The 24,453-nt window shown below is 39.0% G+C and overlaps 1 protein-coding gene across 6 annotated transcripts in view; it reads left to right on the plus strand.

Moving 5' to 3' along the window:
- utrn (utrophin) overlaps positions 1-24,453 on the plus strand; it is a gene marked incomplete at its 3' end in the record, with an annotated part of 265,554 nt that overhangs the window by 158,631 nt on the left and 82,470 nt on the right. For all 6 annotated transcript variants that reach the window (XM_084428992.1, XM_084428995.1, XM_084428993.1 and 3 more), the window contains 2 exons: positions 8,636-8,808; positions 10,991-11,147. In XM_084428992.1, the coding sequence (XP_084285118.1) occupies positions 8,636-8,808; positions 10,991-11,147 (330 nt within the window). The remainder of the gene's footprint in view (positions 1-8,635; positions 8,809-10,990; positions 11,148-24,453) is intronic.

The following is a 24,453-nucleotide window of genomic DNA, read 5'->3' on the forward strand; positions in this document are numbered from 1 at the left end:
GCTCAAACTTTGATTGATCAGTTTCTCTTCCCATAGTTCCCAGTTCCCGTTCACCCATCACCCTTTTCTTTCACCTCTCGCCCTCTTTCCACTTCCAGTCGGTTCGGAGTTATCCTCCAGCCAGTGTCTTGAAGCGTCCCCACTGAGCGCTGGTGTTTCCGAGTGCGTTTATTCTCCTCGTTCGTAATCATCTGCGTTACTTTTGTTTGCGTAAACAAGCATTCTCATGTATTAACTCGTGAACTATTATGTGCTACACATATTCATATCCTGATTTGATTGTAATCCAGCAGGGTTTGTTTACTCACACGCACACGCACACACACACGCACGCACGCACACATCAAACGTGCCGCTCTGGATATTCATTATGTAATTGCACTAATGAAGTAAAGGCACTTCAAAGAGGTTCGCTCATGAATATTCGCTATTGTCTTCTGTCTTTGCTCCTGGCCTCTTTAGACTGCGCGTGTGTGTGTATGTTCGGGCCACATGGCCCATGACATGCTGACTTTATGTATTTAGACAAGCCAAGAAAGAGCCCATATGTACGTTCTGAATTTCAAAGGAAGCGTAACACGCGCTCACACACACTTCGAGGAGCTCTGAGTGAGGCCGTTTGACTCCCGAGAGCCGCAGAGAATGGAGGAGGTGCTGATATCTAAAGGAAATGTGAAATATTGGCGACAAATGATAAACAAAGAAGCACAAATGTGAAAGATGGAAAAGAAGAGAGTGATTTCTAGTGTTTTAGTCAGTCAGACTTCATCGATGATGAACACCTTTGAGAGGAGAGCGATTCCATGATATAGGACACGTGTCGAACAGAAGTCTGTTCATCTGAGAGTGTTTACTGCTATATCTACATGCCACTATGTTTGCTGGAATGTTACAATAAATGCGGCATCGCTACATGTGTCTAATATCTGTCATAAGTTCTAATATCTGGATTATGTACACTGTAAAAACTGATCAGTTGACTTAAAGGAGAACTCCGGTCAATTTTAACATTTAACATTGCACTTGTAATGACACATCAAGGATGTTAAGAGGCTAAAAGCAGTTTTAAAACTTGCCCAATTGAAGTCAACAGGGTGCAAATTTTAAAAAGAGGATAACACGGTGTAGGCAACACCGATTTTTGTTGTTGTTCTCTGTACTGACAGCACTCCAAATGTACAAAAATATGAGCTCAATGTTAAAATTGACCGGAGTTCTCCTTTAACTTTAAAAAAAAAGTGAGGAAACCTGTTGCCTTAAAATTAAAAAAAACTTCATGCATAAAAAATAAATAAAAAAATAAAATAAATCTAATTATGCATGAAGTTTGTTTACTTAATAATTTTAAGGCATTGGGTTTCCTTACTTTTTCTTAAAGTCCCCCATGGTGAAAACCAAGCTTTTAATGTAGTTTATATGTCTATGTGGGGTTTTTAATATACTTTAAGACAAACCATGTGTAAATTCATAAGTCGACACCATTGCTGAGTGTTTTCTCCTTAAAACTGCAGTGAACCAAAGACAGTCTCAAAAACACGCTTTGAAATCGCTGGTGTTTCTGACGTCACAAACTACCTTGTAACCAATCAGATCAACGTGTGATCGTCAACCAGTGGATCTCTGAGCTGAGCTGAGTGAGTGGAGGCGGAGCTCATTTGCATATTCATAGAATCACGTATACTAAATGAGGGAAGGGTGTCGAGTTACATTCAAGATATTTTAAGGTATGAAGAATTTTTTTTTTTTTCAAGGAAAAAATATTTAAATATGTAATTTTGGTGACCAAAGATGAGTTTTAAGCGATTACAGTTATTGACTTCAGGGGGATTTTAAGTCAACTGATCACTTTTTACAGTGCTGCTTTAGGATACAGGATCTGTAATATGTCTGCGCATTGCAAAATCTGCAATTTGTCTCTATATACTGTATATATATATATCTTGTATATAGACTGTATAGTTAATATATACTCACCGAACACTTTATTAGCTACACCTGTTCAACTGCTTGTTGATGCAAATTTCTAATCAGCCAATCACATGGCAGCAACTCAATGCATTTAGGCATGTAGACATGATCAAGACGATCTGCTGAAGTTCACACTGAGCATCAGAATGGGGAAGAAGGGTGATTTAAGTGACTTTGAACAGGGCATGGTTGTTGGTGCCAGACGGGCTGGTCTGAATCTTTCAGAAACTGGGATTTTCATTCACAATCATAGAGAACGGTCTGAAAAAAAGAGAAAATATCCAGTGAGCGTCAGTTCTGTGGCTGAAAATGCCTTGTGGATGTCAGAGGTCAGAGGAGAATGACCAGACTGGCTTGAGCTGATAGAAAGACAACAGTAACTCAAATAAACACTCGTTACAACCGAGGTCCAACCCTGAAGCAGATGTAACACTGTTGTGCTGGACTTTACACACATATCACAAATACTGTATATGTTGTTATATATGCGAATATAACAAATATGTTATTCACTAATATATTGTGTATGTTTCAGTAATTAGTGAAAATAAATATGCAACATGTGATTAACATCACTGGCAATATCAGCAGTTTATTGCTGTGTATGTTGCAGTAATCGGTCATATCTGCAATGTGTCATTAATATGTCACCTCAATAAGTCACAATATCTGCAAATGTATTGATGCGTACGTTGCTGTAATTAATCACAATATTTCACTTTGCTGCTTCAATAAGTCACAATAATTCCCAATATCCACAAAATGTCACTGCAGTGAGTCACAATATATAGTCACTAAAATGTTGGATGTTAGGAAGTTCAACGATGGATTTAGTTTAGTGATTAAGGTGTTTATCAGATGCGTGTACACAGATATGACTTCAAATGGAAGATGATTCTCCAGATCGCATCACATGTTGTGTTGTCACGTACTTGTTGTGTTTACTGGGTTTGATCTCTCTCTTTCGCTCATATCCTGCAGACTTTCACAGATGCTCAAGTTGTTGCGATACTTCATAAAACATAGTCTTTCCCGCCTTCACCTTCTAGTCGAACATTCTTCTCTTTCATTTTCGATACTGTGCTCCCTCTCTTTCATGGTGGGGCCCTACAGGAAGTGTGTGTGTGTGTTGGAGTGGAGGGAAAGAGGAGGGGAAACAGAGGATGCTGAATAAAATAATAAACAGCTGCCACTGGAGAGAGAGAGAGAGAGAGAGAGAGAGAGAGAGAGAGGGGGAAAAGTCAACTCTGGGAGCCAGCAGTCAGAGAAGAACAAGAGGACGGGCCACTGCCTGAAGAAAGGTGGACCGCCGGAAAGAGTTTTAGGGAAACTTTGGGGAAGTTCTGGAAATGTGTCTCGAGCTGCCTGTGGAGATCTGACCCGTACATCTCAGGAGTTTCTTGCAGTGCTTAGTTGAGGACTTGTGAACGCAAAGATGAAGAGCGTCACATTCACAGCTCTGCTTCTGGCCTGTCCTCATGTCTAGATATGGAGGTGTTCTCCTCAAGATCAGATGTTCACCGTTCTTCTCGACTATCTGACTCCGAGTCTGTGTTTTCTGCAGCCCTGCTGTTCTCCTTCTCTGCCCGCCGGCATGAACCACACAGAGGCTCTTTGACACGGGTAATTGACTACGAACGCTTGCCCGAGGGTCACAGGAACTTAGAGGAACAAGACTCTTTCTGTGCGAGAGCGCATGTGAGATCTTTGTGAGTTAAAGTCATCTCCAGATCACTGAACCAACAGTCGGATATTTGGTTGAGTTCCTCCTTCAGTCTACCTCCAACACCCAGGCCTTCTCCTCACACCCGTCCCGAACCCCGATCGAGACCCTTCAAGCACTGGAGCATGCGGATCTCGGCTCAGAGCGACGGATCTTCAGCACAGGCGCTCAGGCTCTGCTCCACGCTGGCAGACGGTGAAGCCGTGATGTGTTCGTGCTCTTCCACAGATGTTCCTGCATATAATAAGCTGTATTACGCGCGTGCGGACCACCAGAGGAGACTGATCCGCTGCCTGGTTTCTCTCCGTCGTCGGCGTTTTGTAATGTAGTGCGGTGGAGGTAGGCGGAGATCATGATGATCGGTCTGAACTTCAGCTTGCAGGAGTTGCTGGAGAAGTTTGAGGAGGTATTTTTACATTTGCTTCTGGATTGTTTTGAATTGACAGGTCTGGATCTCAAAGTTTCACGAGTGCCGAATGCAAGTGTAAACTGGCAGTTTCTCATCGGTTTGATGATTATATCAGGAACTTCAACATAATAGATTTTTAGGAATGAACCAATAAAACAAAAATTCTGGTTACACATTAAGTGGTTTCAGTGTAATTACACAAATACGTTCTGAGTAATATGAATTAACATCATGTACTTCACCGGGTTTTTATCATTAAATTGAATTTTATGGAACATTATGTTACAGTGCCCTTGTTACATATGTACTTACTATAGTAATAACAGTAAATTATTCATAACTAACACTCAACCAAATCCTAACCCTAAAGTAAGTACATGTTATTAATTAATATTACTCAGTACTTAAATATATAATTACAATGTAAAATTACACTCCTTAAAATAAGGTGCAACCAAAAAATGAATTACTTAAAATAAAAAGCATGAACAAATTTAACAAAATCGGCAACACTTTATTTGTTTCCTTGTTACATGTAGTTACTATAGTAATTACTATAACTATAAACTATTGTGCATAATTACACGCAACTAACCCCATACCAAACCCTATTCCTAACCCTATAGTAAGGACATGTAGTTAACTAATATTATTAAGTACTTAAATGTACAATTACATTGTAACACGGATACCTTAAAATAAAGTGTAACCAAAATTTTTCTTTAAATGAATGTATTTTATTTAGCTGACATGGCAACATTTTTCACTTTTGTTTAGTTTGAGTTGAAGTACTAAAATAAATCAAAATAAACAAATACATTTAAACTATATAGAAATAAAAAATAAAAAACTAATAAAATGACATAAATACAACAAAATACTATAACTTTAGCTAAAACTAAAGTGAAAACAGAAAAATGTAATTACATCGAATTCAAAATGGGAACAAAAACTATAAATAGTATCAAAGATAGTAAAATCACATTGATATAAATAAAGTGGGTTGGGGTTTTGTTATTTCTATTGTAACTACATTTGTAACAAGGACACGGTAAAATAAAATGTTTCTCAAATTCAAGTTGATACCGATAAGGCAGTAATAATGATCATTTTTATACATGACTAATAAATATCTAATATAAAAATGTATGCTATAGATTGTCTTAATTGAATAGTCAGAATGATAGTATTCAAACGATTCAAATCAAACCATCTACTCCAGATAAGGTCTTTAAAACACTGAGCTTCAGAGGTTTATCTAGAATGCCATAAGTTATCTTTATCCTCCAGAACTCAATCTGGCGACACACACATGAGGAAAATTGTTCTCCTTACACCACTAAAACTAAAACATGAGGAACAAAGTCATATTTTTATGGAAATGATAATGTCCTGTCCTGTAGAGAAGGTCCTACAAGCTCTGATCTGTCAACTATTCCAGTGATGTCCTTGATCAGACACTCAGGGGGGACTGTACAGCGTTCAGCGTTCTGTTAGTCACTCTGGATAAAAGTGTGTGTTATCTGTGTAATGGGAAAGAGAGTGCTTTCAATACACTCAGTTTGAAGAGCATCTCCCACCTGTGGAAGTGTGTCATGCTGAACAGTGTTTCTCACTATGGGTGTGTATGTGTTTGTGTGTGTTAGTCGATGAGGATGCTTCCGTCAACCAACAGGGAAAGGTCAAACAGGAAAATGTCACTCATTTAGTCATTTAATGTCTCTCTCTCTCTCTCTCTCTCTCTCTCTCTCTCTCTCTCTCTCTCTCTCTCTCTCTCTCTCTCTCTCTCTCGGTAAGTCTGCTTAAATGAAAGCACGCTGAACGACAGCTCTAGGGAGTCTTTATGATCGAGAAGCAATTATTTAACTTTATTAACGAGAAAAGCTTTTTTATTGCTGCGTTTAATAGGTCAGACTGCCAGATGAGGGAGTTTTAGTGTGTGCGGGGCTCGTGGTTGAATTGATCACAGTTAAATATTTCATTAAGAACTGTAACAGATGAACTGCAGAAGCTTCAGTCTAGGGGTGACGGTGGATATTTGTGCATGTGAATAAGGCCCATCTCAAACACGTACATGTATTACTTAAAACCATAGTCTACAATTAGACAGCATGACCAATGGATCGCACCACTCGATGCATATTGCAGTTATAAATGAAAATAATCATACAAAATAATTGCAAGCTCAGATCTGATTGGCTATGTTTATTCTGGGTGACGGTTGCGATTTACCCATTTACCAAACAGCATCTTCTGCATCAGTCACAGGATTTTCAAAGTTTGTGAGGTTCGTTGCATCAAATCTTTAAAAGATTTCAAGTTTGTTTTGGAGTTTTGTTTTGTTTAGTTTTGATAATTGGTTTTGTTTGTTTTGTTTTAGAAAGTTTGTTAAGGTTCGTGGCAGCAAATATTTAAAAGATTTCAAGTTTGCTTTGGAGTTTTGTTTTTAGTTATTATTATTTTTTGTTTAGTTTTGTTTAGTGTTTTGGGTTTTGTTTTGTTTTGTTTTCCAAAGTTTGTGAGGGTTGTGGCATCAAATCTTTAAAACATTTCAAGTTTGTTTTGGAGTTTTATTTAGTTTAGTTTTTCTGTTTTGTTTTGTTTTATTTTGTTTTGTTAGTTGTTTTGTTTTTGTTTTGTTTTCCAAAGTTTGTGAGGTTCATGGCATCAAATCTTTTTTTTTTTTTTTTTTTAATTTACTTTTGTTTTTTGTTAGTTGTTTTAGATTTGTTTTGTTTTCCAAAGTTTTTGAGGTTCGTGGCATAAAATCATTGAAATATTTCAAGTTTGTTTTGGAGTTTTGTTTAGTTTTGTTTTGTTTTGTTTTGTTAGTTGTTTTGTTTTTGCTTTGTTTTCCAAAGTTTGTGAGGTTTGTGGCATCAACTCTTTAAAAGATTTCAAGTTTGCTTTGGAGTTTTGTTTTTAGTTTTTTTTTTTTTTTTTTTTTTTTTTTTTTAGTGTTTTGGGTTTTGTCTTGTTTTCCAAAGTTTGTGAGGTTTGTGGCATCAACTCTTTGAAACATTTCAGGTTTGTTTTGGAGTTTTTATTTAGTTTAGTTTTGTTAGTTGTTTTGTTTTTGTTTTGTTTTCCAAAGGTTGTGAGGTTCATGGCATCAAATCTTTTTTTTAAAGTTTTATTAAGTTCAGTTTTTTTGTTAGTTGTTTTAGATTTGTTTTGTTTTCCAAAGTTTTTGAGGTTCGTGGCATACAATCATTGAAAGATTTAAAGTTTGTTTCTGAGTTTAGTGTAGTTTAGTTTAGTTTAGTGTTTTGGTTTTGTTCGTGTGTGTGACATTCGTGGCATCAAATCTTTGTTAGATTTAATTTGTTTGTTTTTGTTTTGTTTTACTAAATGCTCTGTTGGTTGGGACTTTCTGTTTCCAGTAATATCGATGTTCATGTCACTTAAGTCAGAATATAAGTCACTTTATTTATCAGTCAAACAGTGTAGTACAATCTTGCAATCTTAAGTTCACAGAAAATAAATCTGTATATAAATTGTTTACCTATTTATTTTCTGGTCTGTGTTGAACTGATCTGTCTTTCTATTGGGACCTTCAACAGAATACACTACATTATACTTTCTGTGTTGTCTCAGCAGCATACAGTTAGTGCTGGTGTGTGTGTTTATTGGTGTTCTTGTGTGTTTTCTTTAAAGGAATGACAGAGTGAGAGAGTTTGTTAAATTGCAGAGAGCACTTTGCAAATGAACTGGAAAAGACCCAACCCTCCTTTTACTGTCCTCTACTCAACATGCCTCAGTCTGGCAAATTCAAGCAAGCTTTATTAGCAGGACTATGATGCAGTATTTCCAAAATCCCCCTCAAAAAGGCCATTAAATAAATACTTTGACTATCAGTGTATCCTGTCAGAAATAATCGCAAAGCCAACCACACAGGCATCCAATCAATCATCGACGTTGATGTGTCATAGATACCCACAGTGACATTAGTTACAGTTTAGCTGTGTGGCGGCAATGATTTGATTGACAGGAAATGCTGCAGTGTTTGAATAGTAAACTTTGAAGGCATTTTTATATTACTATTTGGTATTAAATATGATGCCGGTTGTGATAAATTGTGTGTTATCATCATAGGTAGGTGGTACGTGTGGTGCTGTGTTATGAAAAGAATGAAAACTAAACTCCGTAATCTACTGAAATGAAATAAACAACAACAAAAAAAAGACATTAAGACTATATTTAGATACAATCTATCTACCATAATACTGAAACAAGTGACTTAGTATAAGTGACTAGTTTGTGTGCTCAGTATCTTCATGTGCACTTTCACAATTAATGTGATTCATCTTCATTTTGAAATGAGCTTGTGTGTGTGTGTGTGTGTGTGTGTGTGTGGGTGTGTGCGGAGAGGTTCAGTATCAGACTGACAGCTTTAATTGTGTATTTCTCTCTCAGCGGAGAAGGTGTGGAAGCATCTCTTCCTTGATTTATTTAGCTTTACCTTTAACGAATCCACATAATGAAGGTGATAACTGTGCAATTAAAGCAATCTCCGTCTCCCTCTGTGTGTGTAGGACATCCAGGCGGAGATCGAGGCTCATAATGATGTTTTCAGGAGTGTGGAGGGGAATAAGATGAAGATGGTGAAGGCTCTGGGGAGCTCCGAGGAGGCAGTATTTCTCCAGCAGAGACTGGATGACATGAACCAGCGCTGGAACGACCTGAAGGCCAAATCTGCCAATATACGGTCAGTCACACGCAAACACCTCGAGTTCAAGTGCACACGTTAATGTTGAGGTCACTTGAAAATCATCACACGAGTCACTGGTGGAGCCTCGTTTCTGTTATGTTGTCAAATTGAGCAGCTGTGTGTGTGTGTGTGTGTGTGTGTGTCACAAGCATAGCTGTTATATGTGTGTGCCATTTTAAAGGGTAAAATGGACTAACAGGAGAGTGTGTATGTGTGTGTGAGAGGACAACAATGTAATTGTGTGCTCTAATGTCTGCTGTTTTATTAAATCTAATTAGGCACTAATTAGTGAACATGCATAATTACAAGTCTTGCTGATGCGGTCATTAACATACACCAAGGCTTGACGCTTTCTTTTTTCCCAAGGTGCAAGTCGGAAAAATTAGGAGCACATTAAAAACTTTTAGGGACGCGATGTAAATGTATCAAAATATGTTTGTTTGTTTTTTTCTTAATTAAGAACATTTTAATCAAAATTCAGGACTTTTAACTCTTTTAAACACCTTTTATTTATTTTTAGTTGCCAGCAACTACCAGCGTTTTTGATAATTTTCACAAGTTTCATGGCCCTCAGAATATTGTATTGTATGAATATCTGGTCATGCAATATAAAAAAAAAACTACTTGTTTTAAAAAAGCAACATTTTTAACAAAGAGCTGAGAAAATTGTGTTCTTTTTCACATACTACAATGTGCATAAGCAATGCTTTTATCTCTTGTTTCTGCTCCTTTTTATCTGTGTTTTGATCCGGAGATTCTGTACTATTTTAGAAGATGCATAATAGCGCCCCCTACCGTATAGCAGTGAAAACATTCTGTCAATGGCGGTGACGTGTTGTCTTACAACCGTCTGCATCAACTGGGGCAACCTGATCAAACTCGCATGCCTGAAGCTTGATTAGGCCAAAGGTCCTGAAGACCTTTATTCTGTTTTTCCATCCTCAGATTTAAGACCTCTTAAAATTATAATTAAGATGTTTGTTATATCATTTAAGATATTCAAGACTTTTTATGATCTTAAATTGCATTAAGCTTTTTTTAAGGACCTTCTGGACATTATATAATACAGCAAAAGTATTGGGACACCTGACCAACAGGGACTGTAATGACATCACATTCTAAATACATAGACATTCATATGGAGTTGGTCCCCCTTCACAGCTATAACAGCTTCCACTCTTCTGGGAAGGCTTTCCACAAGATTTTGGAGTATTTTTGCCCATTTATCCAGTAGCACATTTGTGAGGTCAGGCTCTGATGTTGGACGAGAAGCCCCGGCTCACAATCTCCATTCCACTATATCCCAAAGGTGTGGATGGGCCAGTCAAGTTCCTCCACACCAAACTCATCCAACCATGTCTTTATGGACCTTGTTTTGTACAGTCATGCTGGAATAGTAAAAGGGCCTTCCCCAAACTGTTCCCACAAAGTTGGAAGCACAGCATCATCCAAAATGTCTTGGTATGCTGAAGCTTTAAGACTTCCCTTCACTGAAAGTAAGGGGCCTAGCCCAACCCCTGGAAAAACAACCCCACACCAGTATCCCTCCTCCACCAAACTGCAGTTGGCATAATACAGTCAGGCTGGTAACGTTCTTCTGGCATCCGCCAAACCCAAAGTCACTCATCAGACTGCCAAACAGAGAAGTGTAATCTGTCAATCCACAGGACATGTTTCCACTGCTCCCTTGGCAGCGTGATTTACGCCACTTTATCCGACGCTTGGCATTGTAGTCGACGATGTGAGGCTAGCATGTAGATGCTCGGCCATGGAAACCCATTCCGTGAAGCTCCCGCCTCAGATTTTGTGCAGATATTATTACCAGTGGAAGTTTCACTCTTCAGCTATGAGATCAGCAGAGCTTTGGTGACTGTTACGCATGCGCCTCAGCACTTGGTGATCTTTGTGATCTTGGTGGTCTTCTGCTTCGTGGCTGAGTTGCTGCTGTACATTTTATAGTTCGCACGCATCTATTTTTAGTCGCAAATGCAAGTGAAACGCTCACATTGTTGAGCTCTGCATTCTCACACACAGTTTCACCTGTTGCACTCATTTTGTACAGAGAAAGTATGTTGGAAAGTTCTCCGGTTCTGTGTTTGTTGGAAAATCCTGATGCATTCTTAATCTTGCACCTTAATCTAGTAGTAAGGTTTATTTAAATGTTTAAACGTGTGTGCAGGGCTCATCTGGAGGCCAGTGCTGAGCGCTGGAACAGGCTTCTGTCAGTCCTGGAGGAACTGGGGCGCTGGATCAGTATGAAGGACGAGGAGCTGAATAAACAGATGCCCATCGGAGGAGACGTGCCCACACTACTGCAGCAGCAGATCCACTGCACGGTGAGAGGACACACACACACACTGATCGACTCACTGCTATCTTGTCTCCTATCATCTTGTGTATTTTGTCTTGGTTTCATCTCATCTTGTCTCCTCTCTCGCTTTCAACTCAACTCCTCTCTGCTCATCTCATTTGGTAACTTTCGCTCCCATATATTACTCTTTTTATTGTCTCTTCACCTCTCTCATTTCCTCTTGTCTAATTTCTCTCTTCTCAACTTGTCTCCAATTTTATATCATTTTTTTTCTCTTGTCTCATTTCATCTTCTCTTATCTCTGTATCATCCTGTCTCTTCTCTCTTCCTTGTTTTTCTTTCTCTCCTTTCTCCTCTCCTCTCATATTTCATCTCCTCTTGTCTACTCTTGTCTTGTCTCCTCTCATCTCCTCTAACTTTGTCTGCTCTCCTCTTGTCTGATATCATCTTGTTTCCTCTCATCTTCTTCATCTCCTCTCATTTTGTCTCCTCTCCTCTTGTTTCCTCTAGTCTCATCTCATCTTGTCTCATCTCCTCTTGTCTCGTATTGTCTCCTTTCATTTACTCTCATCTTGTTTCCTCTAGTCTCATCTCATCTCATCTCATCTCCTCTTGTCTCGTATTGTCTCCTTTCATTTACTCTCATCTTGTTTCCTCTAGTCTCATCTCATCTCATCTCCTCTTGTCTCCTTTCATCTACTCACATCTCGTCTCCTCTCCACTCATCTCCTATCCTCTCCTATCTTCTCCTCCCTCATGTCCTCTAATCTACTCTTCTCTCGTCATCTTGTCTCCTCTCCTCTCGTATGGTCGCCTCTTGTTTCCTCTCGTCTGATCTCGTCTCCTTTCATCTACTCTCATCTTGGTTCCTCTAGTGTCCTCTCATCTCATCTGATTTCCTCTTGTTTGCTCTAGTGTCCTCTCCTCTCCTCTCCTCTCCTCTCCTCTCCTCTCCTCTCCTCCCTCATCTCCTCTAGTCTACTCTTCTCTCGTCATCTTGTCTCCTCTCCTCTCGTATGGTCTCCTCGTTTCCTCTCGTCTGATCTCGTCTCCTTTCATCTACTCTCATCTTGTCTCCTCTCTTCTCCTCTCCTCTCATCTTGTCTTGTCTCGTGTTCTCTCGTCTGATTCCCTCTTGTTTCCTCTCGTCTCCTCTTGTCTCCTTACATCTCCTCTCATCTTATCTCCTCTCCTCTCGTCTCATCTCATCTCATCTTGTCCTCTCTTATCTTGTCTCCTCTCATCTCATCTCATCTTGTCTCCTTTCATCTCCTCTCCTCTCATCTCATCTTGTCTCCTTTCATCTCCTCTTCTCTCATCTGATCTCATCTTGTCTCCTTTCATCTCCTCTCATTTCATCTCCTCTCCTCTCATGTCTTCTCATCTTATCTCCTCTCCTCTCATCTCCTCTCGTCTTCTCTCATCTCATCTTGTCTCGTCTCGTCTCATCTCATCTTGTTTCCTTTCATCTCCTCTCCTCTCGTCTCATCTCTTCTTGTCTCCTTTCATCTCCTCTCATTTCATCTCCTCTCCTCTCATGTCTTCTCATCTTATCTCCTCTCGTCTCATCTCCTCTCGTCTTCTCTCATCTTGTCTCCTCTCGTCTCATCTCATCTTGTCTCCTTACATCTCATCTGGTCTCCTTTTATCTACTTTCCTCTCCCCTCCTTTCCTCTCCTCTCCTCTTCTCTCCTCTCATCTTATCTCCTCTTGTCCGCTCTCATCTTGTCTCCTCTCATCTCCTCTCATCTTATCTCCTCTTGTCTTCTCTCATCTTGTCTCCTCTCGTCTCATCTCATCTTGTCTCCTTTCATCTCCTCTCCTCTCATCTTATCTCATCTTGTCTCCTTACATCTCATCTTGTCTCCTTTCATCTCCTCTCTCCTCTCGTCTCATCTCCTCTTGTCTTCTCTCATCTTGTCTCCTCTCCTCTCATCTTATCTCATCTTGTCTCCTTTCATCTCATCTCTCCTCTTGTCTCATCTCCTCTTGTCTTCTCTCATTTTGTCTCCTCTCATCTCCTCTCCTCTCATCTTATCTCATCTTGTCTCCTTACATCTCAGCTAGTCTCCTTTCATCTCTTCTCTCCTCTCATCTCCTCTTGTCTCCTCTCGTCTCATCTCATCTTGTCTCCTTTCATCTCCTCTCCTCTAGTCTCATCTCATCTTGTCTCCTTACATCTCAGCTAGTCTCCTTTCATCTCCTCTCTTCTCTTCTCTCGTCTCATCTCTTCTCTCCTCTCATCTCCTCTTGTCTCCTCTCGTCTCATCTCATCTTGTCTCCTTACATTATATCTCATCTGGTCTCCTTTTATCTACTTTCCCCTCCTTTCCTCTCCTCTTCTCTCCTCTCCTCTCATCCCACCTGCTGTCTCATTTTGTCTCTTATTTCATCTTGTCTCTTCTTTCCATCTTTTTATCTTCGACAGATTTTTTCCTCCATTCTCTGGCATTTCATTATCTCATCAGATTACCCTGCGGGGAATATAAGAATGTTTATGCTACTCTGTTAAATCAGCATATTGGCCAGTTATATTCGGATCATGCGTTTGGATCATGTGTCACACAGAGTGTGTGTACAGCGCGTCACCGAAATAACAAATCATCAAAATGTGTCATTAACTGTCTGTGAGATAATAACAGTCATCAAACTGATAGCAGGCCTGCAATCAGACCGTTTACCATCTCACCTTTACTCGAAAACATTTTAATCAGTGTTTGACTAACCCAGCATCACAAATAACGTTTTTAAATGTTTACATGCACAAATCCAGAGATGCATCTGATAATTAAGAGCTGTTTAAGGAGGTTTTGTGGCATGTTTAATAGAAAATTCTGGCCATTTTCTGGTTTCTTTTTGCGGTTTGATGTAAGAATACCTACAGCGCTGAACAACCACCGCAGGGAATTATGGGAAGGTGGCAGGGAGGTTGAAACTGTAACGAGTCTGTGACAGTTTGGTTATGCTCTCTCTCTCTCTTTCTCAGACAGTTTGACTAATGATTCTCTTGAGCGAAGAGAAAGATTGCCCCCCCCTGTTTTGACTTTCTCCCACTCTCTCTCTCGCCGCCTCATCTTTTTCTCGGGCTCTTATAATAGATTGTCTTTGAGCCGGCTGCCCTGGTAAGAGCTTTAGCCGTGCGGGGACAAAACGCCAGGCCTTTTGAACACGTCACGGCTGATTAGTGTGCCGTGCCAAGCGGGCGGGACCAGGACAGAGCACCCCACAACACCAGATGGAAGTGAAAATGAATAATTTGTGTGAGGTCTGAGAGACTAAAAAGAGGCGAACACACTGTCTGTCTGAAAACTTCCAGCGATAAAGACACTGAGCCAGTTAGAGAGACGCCGCAATCGGAATGCCCTTTATCCCGAGATTAATTGAGGTCATTAGATGAAATGGAAACAGTGGCTTTTCCATTTTGGAAAGGTGATTTTCTAAGTACATTTTGATATTGAATTAAATAATGTATGTTTTAATTTCATTGTGCAATCTCAGACTAAATGAATATATTTTGGTTAATATATTAATAAATATATGTTGTGATATAGTTATGCCTTTAGAAAGGTAACACTTTAATTTAATTTACACAGTTTTAACAGTTTAATTTGACATTACAAGCCTTGTGCTCAAAGCTTGAAACTGCGAAGGATAGAAGGATAATTTGATGCTGGTACTTCCATAAAATGCCCAATTTTAAAATACTTTATCTGTTGTTTATGAATCAAAATCATGGTAAAAGGGTGGACATGAGCTCATCTCCTTCTGACAATACAAGTAATATACCTTACTTTACTTTACTTTACCTTACCCTACATTATCATACCTTACTTTATTGCATTGACTATTACCAAAATGATAATAACAGGGTTGACACTGGTGACAAAAATGTCATTATTTTTTAACTAAAAGCTCATAAGACAGCTCATATTTACACAAATGCATATGAAAAGCACAATTAGCATCTGTTTTGTAAAATTAACCTGTAAATAAATATATATATATATATATATATATATATGTCTGTTAGACCATTATTACTTGAAAATGTTCCTCTTAGCTGGTGTACAACACTAGTTTCTCTCCATTTCATAGTTATTGAATGTGTCTCTGCATGTGGTGGGTTTCTGTTAGCATATTAATGTATGTAATCTTATCCACGCAGCATTCATTTGATTATTAGCGATAAAGTTTATAGAGTACTTGAGGACAGTTCCTCTGAATTCCCTCATCTTTTTGTCTCAGTAATGGTGTTTATTAATCATACACCTAATTATCCAATAGAAAAGCCTCCTTTATTGCAGCCATAATTAAAACTATCAATCACCTTTAAGGAAAGTCCTCTAAAAAGCAGAGTGGGAAACTGTGTGTTATTCTTAGTTTTAGTGATAAAGGGTGTAATGCTAAAAAGCTTTTTACTGTAACAAGGACAAATGACTTATGTCATATCAGAGACAATTTTTATCGACCTTTTAATGGAATAATTCACTCTGAAATTCTGAAAATGAAACTCGTCATGCACCCTCATATCATATGTTTTTTCGCGGAGCATTTAGCGAATGTCCAAGCTGCACTTTATCCATACAGTGACCATGGGCTGGCAAGCTCCAGAAAGGGCAAAAAAAAAAGCACTATAAATGTGGCATAAAAGTAGTTCATAAGCCTCTTGCTATTAAGTCCTCTGAATATGACAGCTTAATGCACAGAATAGGCTGAAATTTATATGCACGCAGTTTCAACTTTTTCATATAACTCTTATATAACCACTATCATGCTGCATTAGTCACATCACTGTAACAGTCTGGGCACACAAGAAGAGAAAAAGTTTGAAAGTGTCTTTGCACTGATTGCTGTTACTTTGCCGGGCTCTGCTCTGTTGAATAATGGCAACATCTGTGTGATTTATCCTGATCATTTGGGCCTTGAATCCCCGTACTGATTAAAGCCGCCCGAGGCCTCAGACTTTTCTCTGACCTGCGACAGGAAAGAATGACCTCACTATGACCCACTTAAAGCCCCACTGAAGTGCCTTGGAACGCGCAGCTTTGTATAATGCCTTGACGTAATTTCCACTGAAACAGGAAGCTGAGGCGGGACATATTGAATGGCTCCTCCCCCTTTTCAAATAGCCAATAGAGTTTAGTTTACCTCACAGACTGCAAGTCGTACTTGACAGCACCATGGAAGCGAATGCGAGATCTGATGATACGTTGGATTCAATAGTAGAGGTGTGAATAAATTCTAGCCATTTCATTCTTAACCAGCGTACAGTTGGAAAACAGAATCAAACTCAAGCGTTTGAGCAAACGAACACACATCTCCAACACATATTGCTCCGTGACGTGTCAACGGCCGCTTTGGCCAGGTGGTGTTTATAGCATAGATTCTAGAGAGCATTTGATTGGACAGAAGATGTGGTGAGGAGCTGAAGTCCGCGTGACGTCATAAAAATCCATGATCCATTTTAGCGGAAGCGAGAGAAGTTGTGAATGCTTATATCTCCTAAATGCGAATGTTGTCATTGTTTTTGAACACGCCAGCTTATTCATAACCTTCAGACATATTCATACTAAAAGCTAAAAGAAACTTACATTTTGATTTCGGCCTCAGCCTGATGAGAGGTGGGCTGTACGTTTTTATCTGTCTGAAATAATGACAGTTTTCGGTCAACTTTGTTAGACATTAGTTATGAATCAGTGTCGATTTGCTGCTCGAGTATTGATTTCAATTTACACATTGTTAAATGGATTGGAAAGTCATTATCTGAGATTTTAAGCACAGTACAAACTCTCCATCATTGCCAATGCTTCTGTCTTTCATGATTTGATTTGTACTAAAACTCTTTGCCCTTTTGTGTGCTTCTCCTGAAAGAAGCCATTCAAAAAAAGTCTATTGCCCAACTATTTTGAAATATGGCTTGACTTTTATAAGTACACCCATTGAATTTTAACTTCCTTGGGCTTTGTCCTCATTGCCATGGTGTTAAAAGCTTCCTGTCTTTGTGCAAGAAGTATGGAATTTAACAAAATCACTTAAAACACTTTTGAGCTCGTATATGAACTTCTCATGAGGTCTTAAAAGCAGAAAAAAAAAAAAAAAATCTGTCTAGAAATGTATTTCTGATACTTTTAAATAACACATTTTTGTGACTCAATATAAATGCTTTAAACCTCCAACTGTGTGTGCTTTAATAAAGACGTGTTTTCTGATTGTTTCAAAACTAGCGGCAAAATTATTTTCTTCGGTAATCCACAGCATGCCACAGATGATTCAATAAAATGCACAGATAGTTCAATTAAACATTGAAGGTGACATTATTCTAAACTGGGGAGAGCAGCGCTGAGGTAATTATTGTTGCTATGACACTGTTTGTTGCTATAGCGATAAATGGCACTTTGGCATAATTCCAGCATCTTAGCCGTGAGCTTCAGTCAAGGGCAAGATGCCGCTACAACTGACAGACAATAGTCTCTCTCTCTCTCTCTCTCTCTCTCTCTCTGCGCATGTGCGAGTGTAGTGGGGCGAGTGAGCGCGTTGGTTAGAGCGTGCGTGGAATTTGAGCATTTTGAAAGTGTTTTTCATATTTCTTTTTCCCCTCTTTGGTCTTAACAATTTTGCTTTAAGATTACTGAGTATTTAAAGCCGCTCGTCGGTATGGCCTCTGAAGTTAGACAGGGTGTCTCGCACCTGTCGTTGCGTAATGGATGCAGGTGTGTACCTGAAATTGGCGTGAGCGTGGAGGATGTTCTCGTGGTGGTGGGAGAAATGATAGGGTTCGATAATATTCTCTCAGCATCGCGTATGAACAAAGCAGTTATCGTGTTTTTAAAAACAGAGCAGTTAGTTAACCAGGTGACTGAGAATGGATTATGGATTAAAGGGGTGGTATAATGCCCTTTTCACAAGATGTAAAATAAGTCTCTGATGTCCCCAGAGTGTGTGTGTGAAGTTTTAGCTCAAAATACCCCACAGATATTTTTATATAGCATGTTAAAGTTGTCACTTTTTGAGGGTGAGCAAAAATGCACCGTTTTGTGCCTGGCCCTTTAAATGCAAATGAGCTGCTGCTTCCGGCACAGGGGGCGGAGCTTCAAGAGCTTGTGTCCTTTTACCTCACACACACATGCACTGAACATTTCAAAAACTTTTAGCCTTTTATGTTCAAACCGAAGTCAGACAATGATGGAGATACTCGAGAAGAAGTGACCACATGTAGAAGCAACATTTCTGAATGGTTAGTTGAAGAATTTATGGAGCTGATGTGTAGTTATCTTCTAGTCATTGATTAGCATATTCTGTCTTGATCATCTATAAATCGTGTTCAGGGGGCGGGGTTTATGTAAATTTTAGGGTTTGTGATGTCACTAACCCAGGAGGAATGTGGTGTAGTCTCTACCAGCCGTTTGTTGTAGTCCTTAAAAAGTGATTTCTGTAAAAGCAAATATCTCCCTTTGCTTTGAACTTTGAGCATTGTATCTTTGCAGATGTTGTTAATGCTCAAACAGCAACATTACACACTAACTAAAGTTAGAAAAGTGAAATCATAATCAACCACCCCTTTAAGGAAATGTTTGTGCCCGTTACTCCTTTAACGGCTCCGGCAACTAAAGTCACTATTTCCAATGTACCGCCTTTTGTCTCAAATGACGCGATTGTTAAAGAATTAACCCGATACGGTAAAGTCGCAAGTCCTGTCAGAAACATCCCATTGGGATGTAAAAACACTGATGTCAAACACGTTTTGTCGTTTAGGAGACAAGTGTTAATGTTTCTGACTTCAACAGAGCGCACATTAGAGATCTCGTTCCGTGTAAGTCATGGAGATGGATCATATATGCTTTGAGTGTGGAAATATAGGCCATAAACGCTTCTCCTGTCCTAATAAAAAAGCGGATGTTGAGCAGCAGCTGCCTGCTAATGTTACTGAAAATGGATCAGCTCATCGCAATGATACCAGTGATACCGAGGGTAATACGGCAACAGCACTGGATAAACAAGTACCTAAGAAACCAAACAAAAGGCCGTTAGAGGAGGTCTACGGGCACAATGAGGTGAGTGAAAGCGATGCTGGTGTGGATGTGGAGAGTAGTGAGAAGGCTGGATGCAGTTCTGCTTGTCACAAATGACGATGTTGAGGAAGCTAAAGAAAATGAGTTTGTATCTCAGACTGTCATAGCTGAGAAATGCTCGGTGGATGATACAGATGGATTATCTCAGTATACAGATGATAGTATGAGAGATGATGGACATTGGATAGATACAGAAGATACAGATACAGAAGATTTGTACACTGGCACAAATGAATGCTTTTCTGGATGAGACAAAAGGTAGAAGCATAGAAGTGAGTGAATTTTTCCCAGATCTGGATAAGTTTATCTCTTCTGTAATGTGGGCAAGGAAAAGTTGCAATAATGATGAGCTATCAAAACAGAAACGTTTTAGGTTAAAAAAACATATAACTGATATACGGAAAAAGTTTAAGACAGGGAAAGGGAAACCAAAAAGAGGAAAATACAACTAATCACTATGGCTAATACACGTCTCTTTCTGATTGTTAGTTTTCTAATTTTTTTCCTTAACATGGAAACCTTACGTGTGGGATCCTTAAATGTTAATGGGATGAGGGATAAGAGTAAAGCTGATACAGTGATACTGTACATTTCATTAAGTTTATTAAATTAGATGTTATTTTCTTACAAGAGACTCAAAGTGATGCAAACAATGAGGTTGACTGGTGATTGTGGTGGGGGAATGAATGTGTGCTCACACATGGTACTAACCTGAGTGCAGGAACTGCTATTCTCTTTTCTCCCTCTATAAAAGCCAAAGTTTTGGAAAAAAGTGAAATTGAACCAGGAAGATGTGTAGCAGTTAAAGTCCCTGTAAAGTCAAAATTAAGTATGTGTTCTGAGTTTGTCATACCACCGAAAAATGTGTTATTAGCCACCCAGCCCAATTTCAATGATTAAAAAAGCCGCCAAGTAAATAAAATAAGCTATCAAAATCTCGAAAAAATGAGCAGTAGTCTCAGCTCTCAAACGCTGGGGGCGTGTCCGCTGGCTGCGCTGAAACCACGCCCACTCGCGGGAAATATGACTCGCGCACAGCTCGTGCATGTCGGCGCGACGGGAGGATGAAGGCCGAAGCGGACAGCGGGAGATAGTCGGTTCGGCCCCATTCACCAGTAACAGCGGATTATCAGTGAATTCCAGTTGTCTCCAACGAAAGTAAACTATCCTGATCTCTACAGAGGCGGGTGTGGTGGTGATCATCAGCTCTCCATCAAGGTAACGTTAGCTCTTCACAAGATAAATCCACCTCTTCTTGATATGATCATTTTTCGGAAATTTAAATAAGGACACCGATCTGTTTTCTAAGTGATTGCATCCAGGGAATACGCATTTACATGACGAAGGCATAGCCAGAGCCGTGGGCATAGTAGCTAGCAAACTGTAGGCTGTCTGATAGTAACTCGCGATTGAGCGATAGGCTTAGTGACTCCGTGCGTCATCAAGTAGGGGCCCAATCAAGCTCAGGGGGTCGCAGTGCGTCATCGAGCCCCCGTTTTAGCCCCGCCCAAAAAATCCGGCTCACAGCAAGGGTGAAAAACTGTTAAACGGTCTAACTCCACAATTTAGTACTTCACAGTTCTCAGTCTTTGTAACATGTTTTAGCAATACATTTCTAGCACTTATAATGTGTTTAGAATTTTTTTGTAGAATTGCCTTTACAGGGACTTTAAGGTTGATTTAAATGGTCTTGTCTTTATGTTTGTGAGTGTATACGCACCTAATATAGGAGCTGAGAGAATACTTTTTTTTTTATAAATTGAAAGTGTTTTTAGGAAAACAGCAAGCTAATGGTTTTATTATCTTAGCTGGGGACTGGAACTGTACACTTAATGCTTTGCTTGATAGAAATGGAGAAGAACCCCATTTTCAGTCATCTACAGTACTTAATAATGTTATTAAAACCTCTAATCTTACTGATATATGGAGAGAAAATAATCCCTCTGTTAAACAATATACATGGGTAAAGGTTAGTGATGGGAGGATTTCAGCAGCACGACTAGATAGACTGTACTTATCAAATAGTATGAAAAGTAGAATTATTCATACAGCCATTGTCCCCACATCTTTCACTGATCACAAATTAATCACTATTGATTGTAACTTGAATTCTAAGAAAAACAGAAGTGTTTACTGGCATTTCTACAAGACAAGAGTTTTTGTGAATCTTTTAAACATTTTTTTTTGTTCCTCCAAGATTGGAATAAGATCAATTCGTCAGACACAAAGACTGTTAAATGAAATTCTTGAGAGCCTGTCGACGGAATTTAAAAGCAGTGTGGAAACAACTAATGAAGATATGGATTTAACTTTTCCTGAACTAAGAATAATTCCGGCTGTGGGTATTTTTGAAGAAAAGGAGGGGTCATTGTTGACCTTCAAGACACCTGTACTGGACCGGTTCAGTAAAACTGAGAAGAAAGCACTGTACGTCACATGTGTAAAAGTTTCACACTCTCACTCTTTAGGAGGAGTTTATTGGCGCTTTTCCACTGCATGGTACGGCTCGGTTCGGTACGGCACGGCACGCTTTGACGCTTTTCCACTGCATGGTACGGTACGGTACGGCTCGCTTCGGCTCGCTTTAAATGGTACCACCTCTGTTGAGGTTCCAAGCGTACCGTACCGGTACTAAAATGTGACGTGAAAACACTGAAGATCACTGATTGGTCAGACAGAATCGTCACTACCAGTGTCATTGTATTTGCGACACGAGACCATGCACGAGACAAACCCGCTAGATTTAAATAGTCAGTAGACAACAGCCAACGCTGTAGTTTCTGAGGGCACACACACACATATGTGTGTGTATATATATATATATATATATATATATATATTTATCAATAAATGAGCAAAACTTGGCCACAAAATATTTAATATTCATTTATTTTAATGATCACAATTAAAGTTTTAATTTTATTAAATTGAACAGCGCAAAATTCAGCATTCAATCAAATATTCAAAAAGACTTAATAATAATGTTATTTCTCTCTATAGGCGCGTTTACTACGAATATGGCGATCGTCAACTTCATCTTTGCCATGCACAGACACTGACAGAAAACACTATTTTATAAATAAAAATCAGTGCACGCGTCCCCGGATTTACAAATGCACATCTTGCTTGTTGCTTAATAACATTATTATTAAGTCTTTTTGAATATTTGATTGAATGCTGAATTTTGGCTTGTTCAATTTAATAAAATTAGGCCTATATATAGGCTATACTATTAATAAATGAGCAAAACTTGGCCACAAAATATTTAATATTCAATTAGGCTATTTTAATGATCACAATTAAAGTTTTAATTTTATTAAAACGCGTGCACTGATTTTTATTTATAAAATAGTGTTTTCTGTCAGTGTCTGTGCATGGCAAAGATGAAGTTGACGATCGCCATATTCGTAGTAAACGCGCCTATAGAGAGAAATGCACATAATGGATTACATAAGAGAGTAGCCTATTTCTTTTTGTTTTGAATTATTTCGTTTAAAGACATTTCAAGCTTTGTGTATTTGAGGATGAGATGCGCTCCAGTTAACGTACAATGCAAGTGACCGCTCGGGCGCCTCAATGATTAAATTGTCTATTTTGCATCTTCAAAATAGGATATTCAATCCAGGCAATTGTTTGATGAAAAAATTATTAAAATTAAGATACAATTTATACAAAACGAAATTCACTTTAAAGAAATGTTTTCTACAAAACAAAACTTAATGAAGTGGTCAAAATTATGTCTGACTCGCTCCATGTCTCTACTCGTGCTGTTCACTTTTCATAATCAACATAGGCAGATGGAAAAAAATAACATAACATTAACTAAATGCGCTTTTTCAATGGCAGTAGGCTAAAACAGTACATTAGGCCTAGACTCTCTATTTGTAAAGATTGCTGCACATTCATTTAATTCTGAATTTTGCACACACAAGTTGAAAGGCATTTGTTCAAATCAAGTTCACGGATAATTGTGCGTGCATTTATGCGTGTCATCATTATGATACTAAAATCATAACAAAGTAGGCTATGCTATGTACAAAAAATCAGATGAGCCCAGAATATGAACGCAACGTTTAATTACACGTTAAGAATTTTCCTTCCATATAGTAAACCATTATAAGAACGTTTAATTTAATTTAAAAACATCCACATGCCGAGAATCAAGAGCACCATCCCCTGTGTTGTGCGTTTGAAATGTGGCGCGTTTACGATGATGTCATGGCAGTAGAGGCGGCAACTATAACGATCAGTCCCACCCAGTTTGAAGCGGTACTAACTGCAATGGAAAAGCAACCGAGCTAAAGCTAACCGAACCGTGCCGTACCGAGTCGAGTCGTACCACGCAGTGGAAAAGCGAAGCGAGCCGAACCGTTCCGCGCCGAGTCGAATCGTACCGAGCCGAACCGTGCCGTACCATGCAGTGGAAAAGCGCCAAAAGAGTCAAAATGGCAAGAGCTATTCGGATCAGGCTCTTCCCCGAAGGGTTGCTGGAGGGCCTTGTACAAGCCTCCCATTGAAAAAAGGTCTGGAGACCTTCAGTGGAGAGTTGTGCATGGGTTAATAGCTACAAACAGATACAGAGCACACCTCGATCCCCAGGTTCAGGAGGGATGTCCTTTTTGTGGGATGACTGAAACTGTTTTTCATTTATTTTTTCAATGTGGGAGGCTTGTGCCTTTATTTTCTCAATTAGAAGAATGGTGTACAGTTTTGGGAGAAGTGTTTTCACCTATGTTATTTATCTATGGACCAAAGGATAGCAGAAACAGAAAGCAGATCCATGTTTTGCTTAATTTTTTGTTTGGGCAAGCAAAGATGGGAATTTGGATTTCACGTAAAAGCAAAATAAATAATGTTGGGACAACTGATGCAATGTTAATTCTAAAATGGTTAATTAAAACTAGATTAAAGGTGGAGTATGCATACTAGAATTTGGTTAAAGACCTGGAGACTTTCAATCACATTTGGGGAGTAAACCAGTGCATATGTGAATCTGATTTTGATGGTGCTTTGCAAATGTATATTTAATTGTGCTATTGTCTTGCTTGTTTTTTGTGCTATTTATTATTGTATGTTTGTGTTTTAAATTACTTTTTTTAAATCTATGTAAGATTTAGTTAAACCTTGAATATTTTGTAATAAAGGGGGGTTAAAAGTCAAGTCTCTCTCTCTCTCTCTCTCTCTCTCTCTCTCTCTCTCTCTCTCTCTCTCTCTCTCTCTCTCTCTCTCTCTCTCTCTCTCTCTTCACATTCATCGCCCCAG

Source organism: Rutilus rutilus (genome assembly GCF_951802725.1).
Source record: "Rutilus rutilus genome assembly, chromosome: 13".
Taxonomy (NCBI): domain Eukaryota; kingdom Metazoa; phylum Chordata; class Actinopteri; order Cypriniformes; family Leuciscidae; genus Rutilus; species Rutilus rutilus.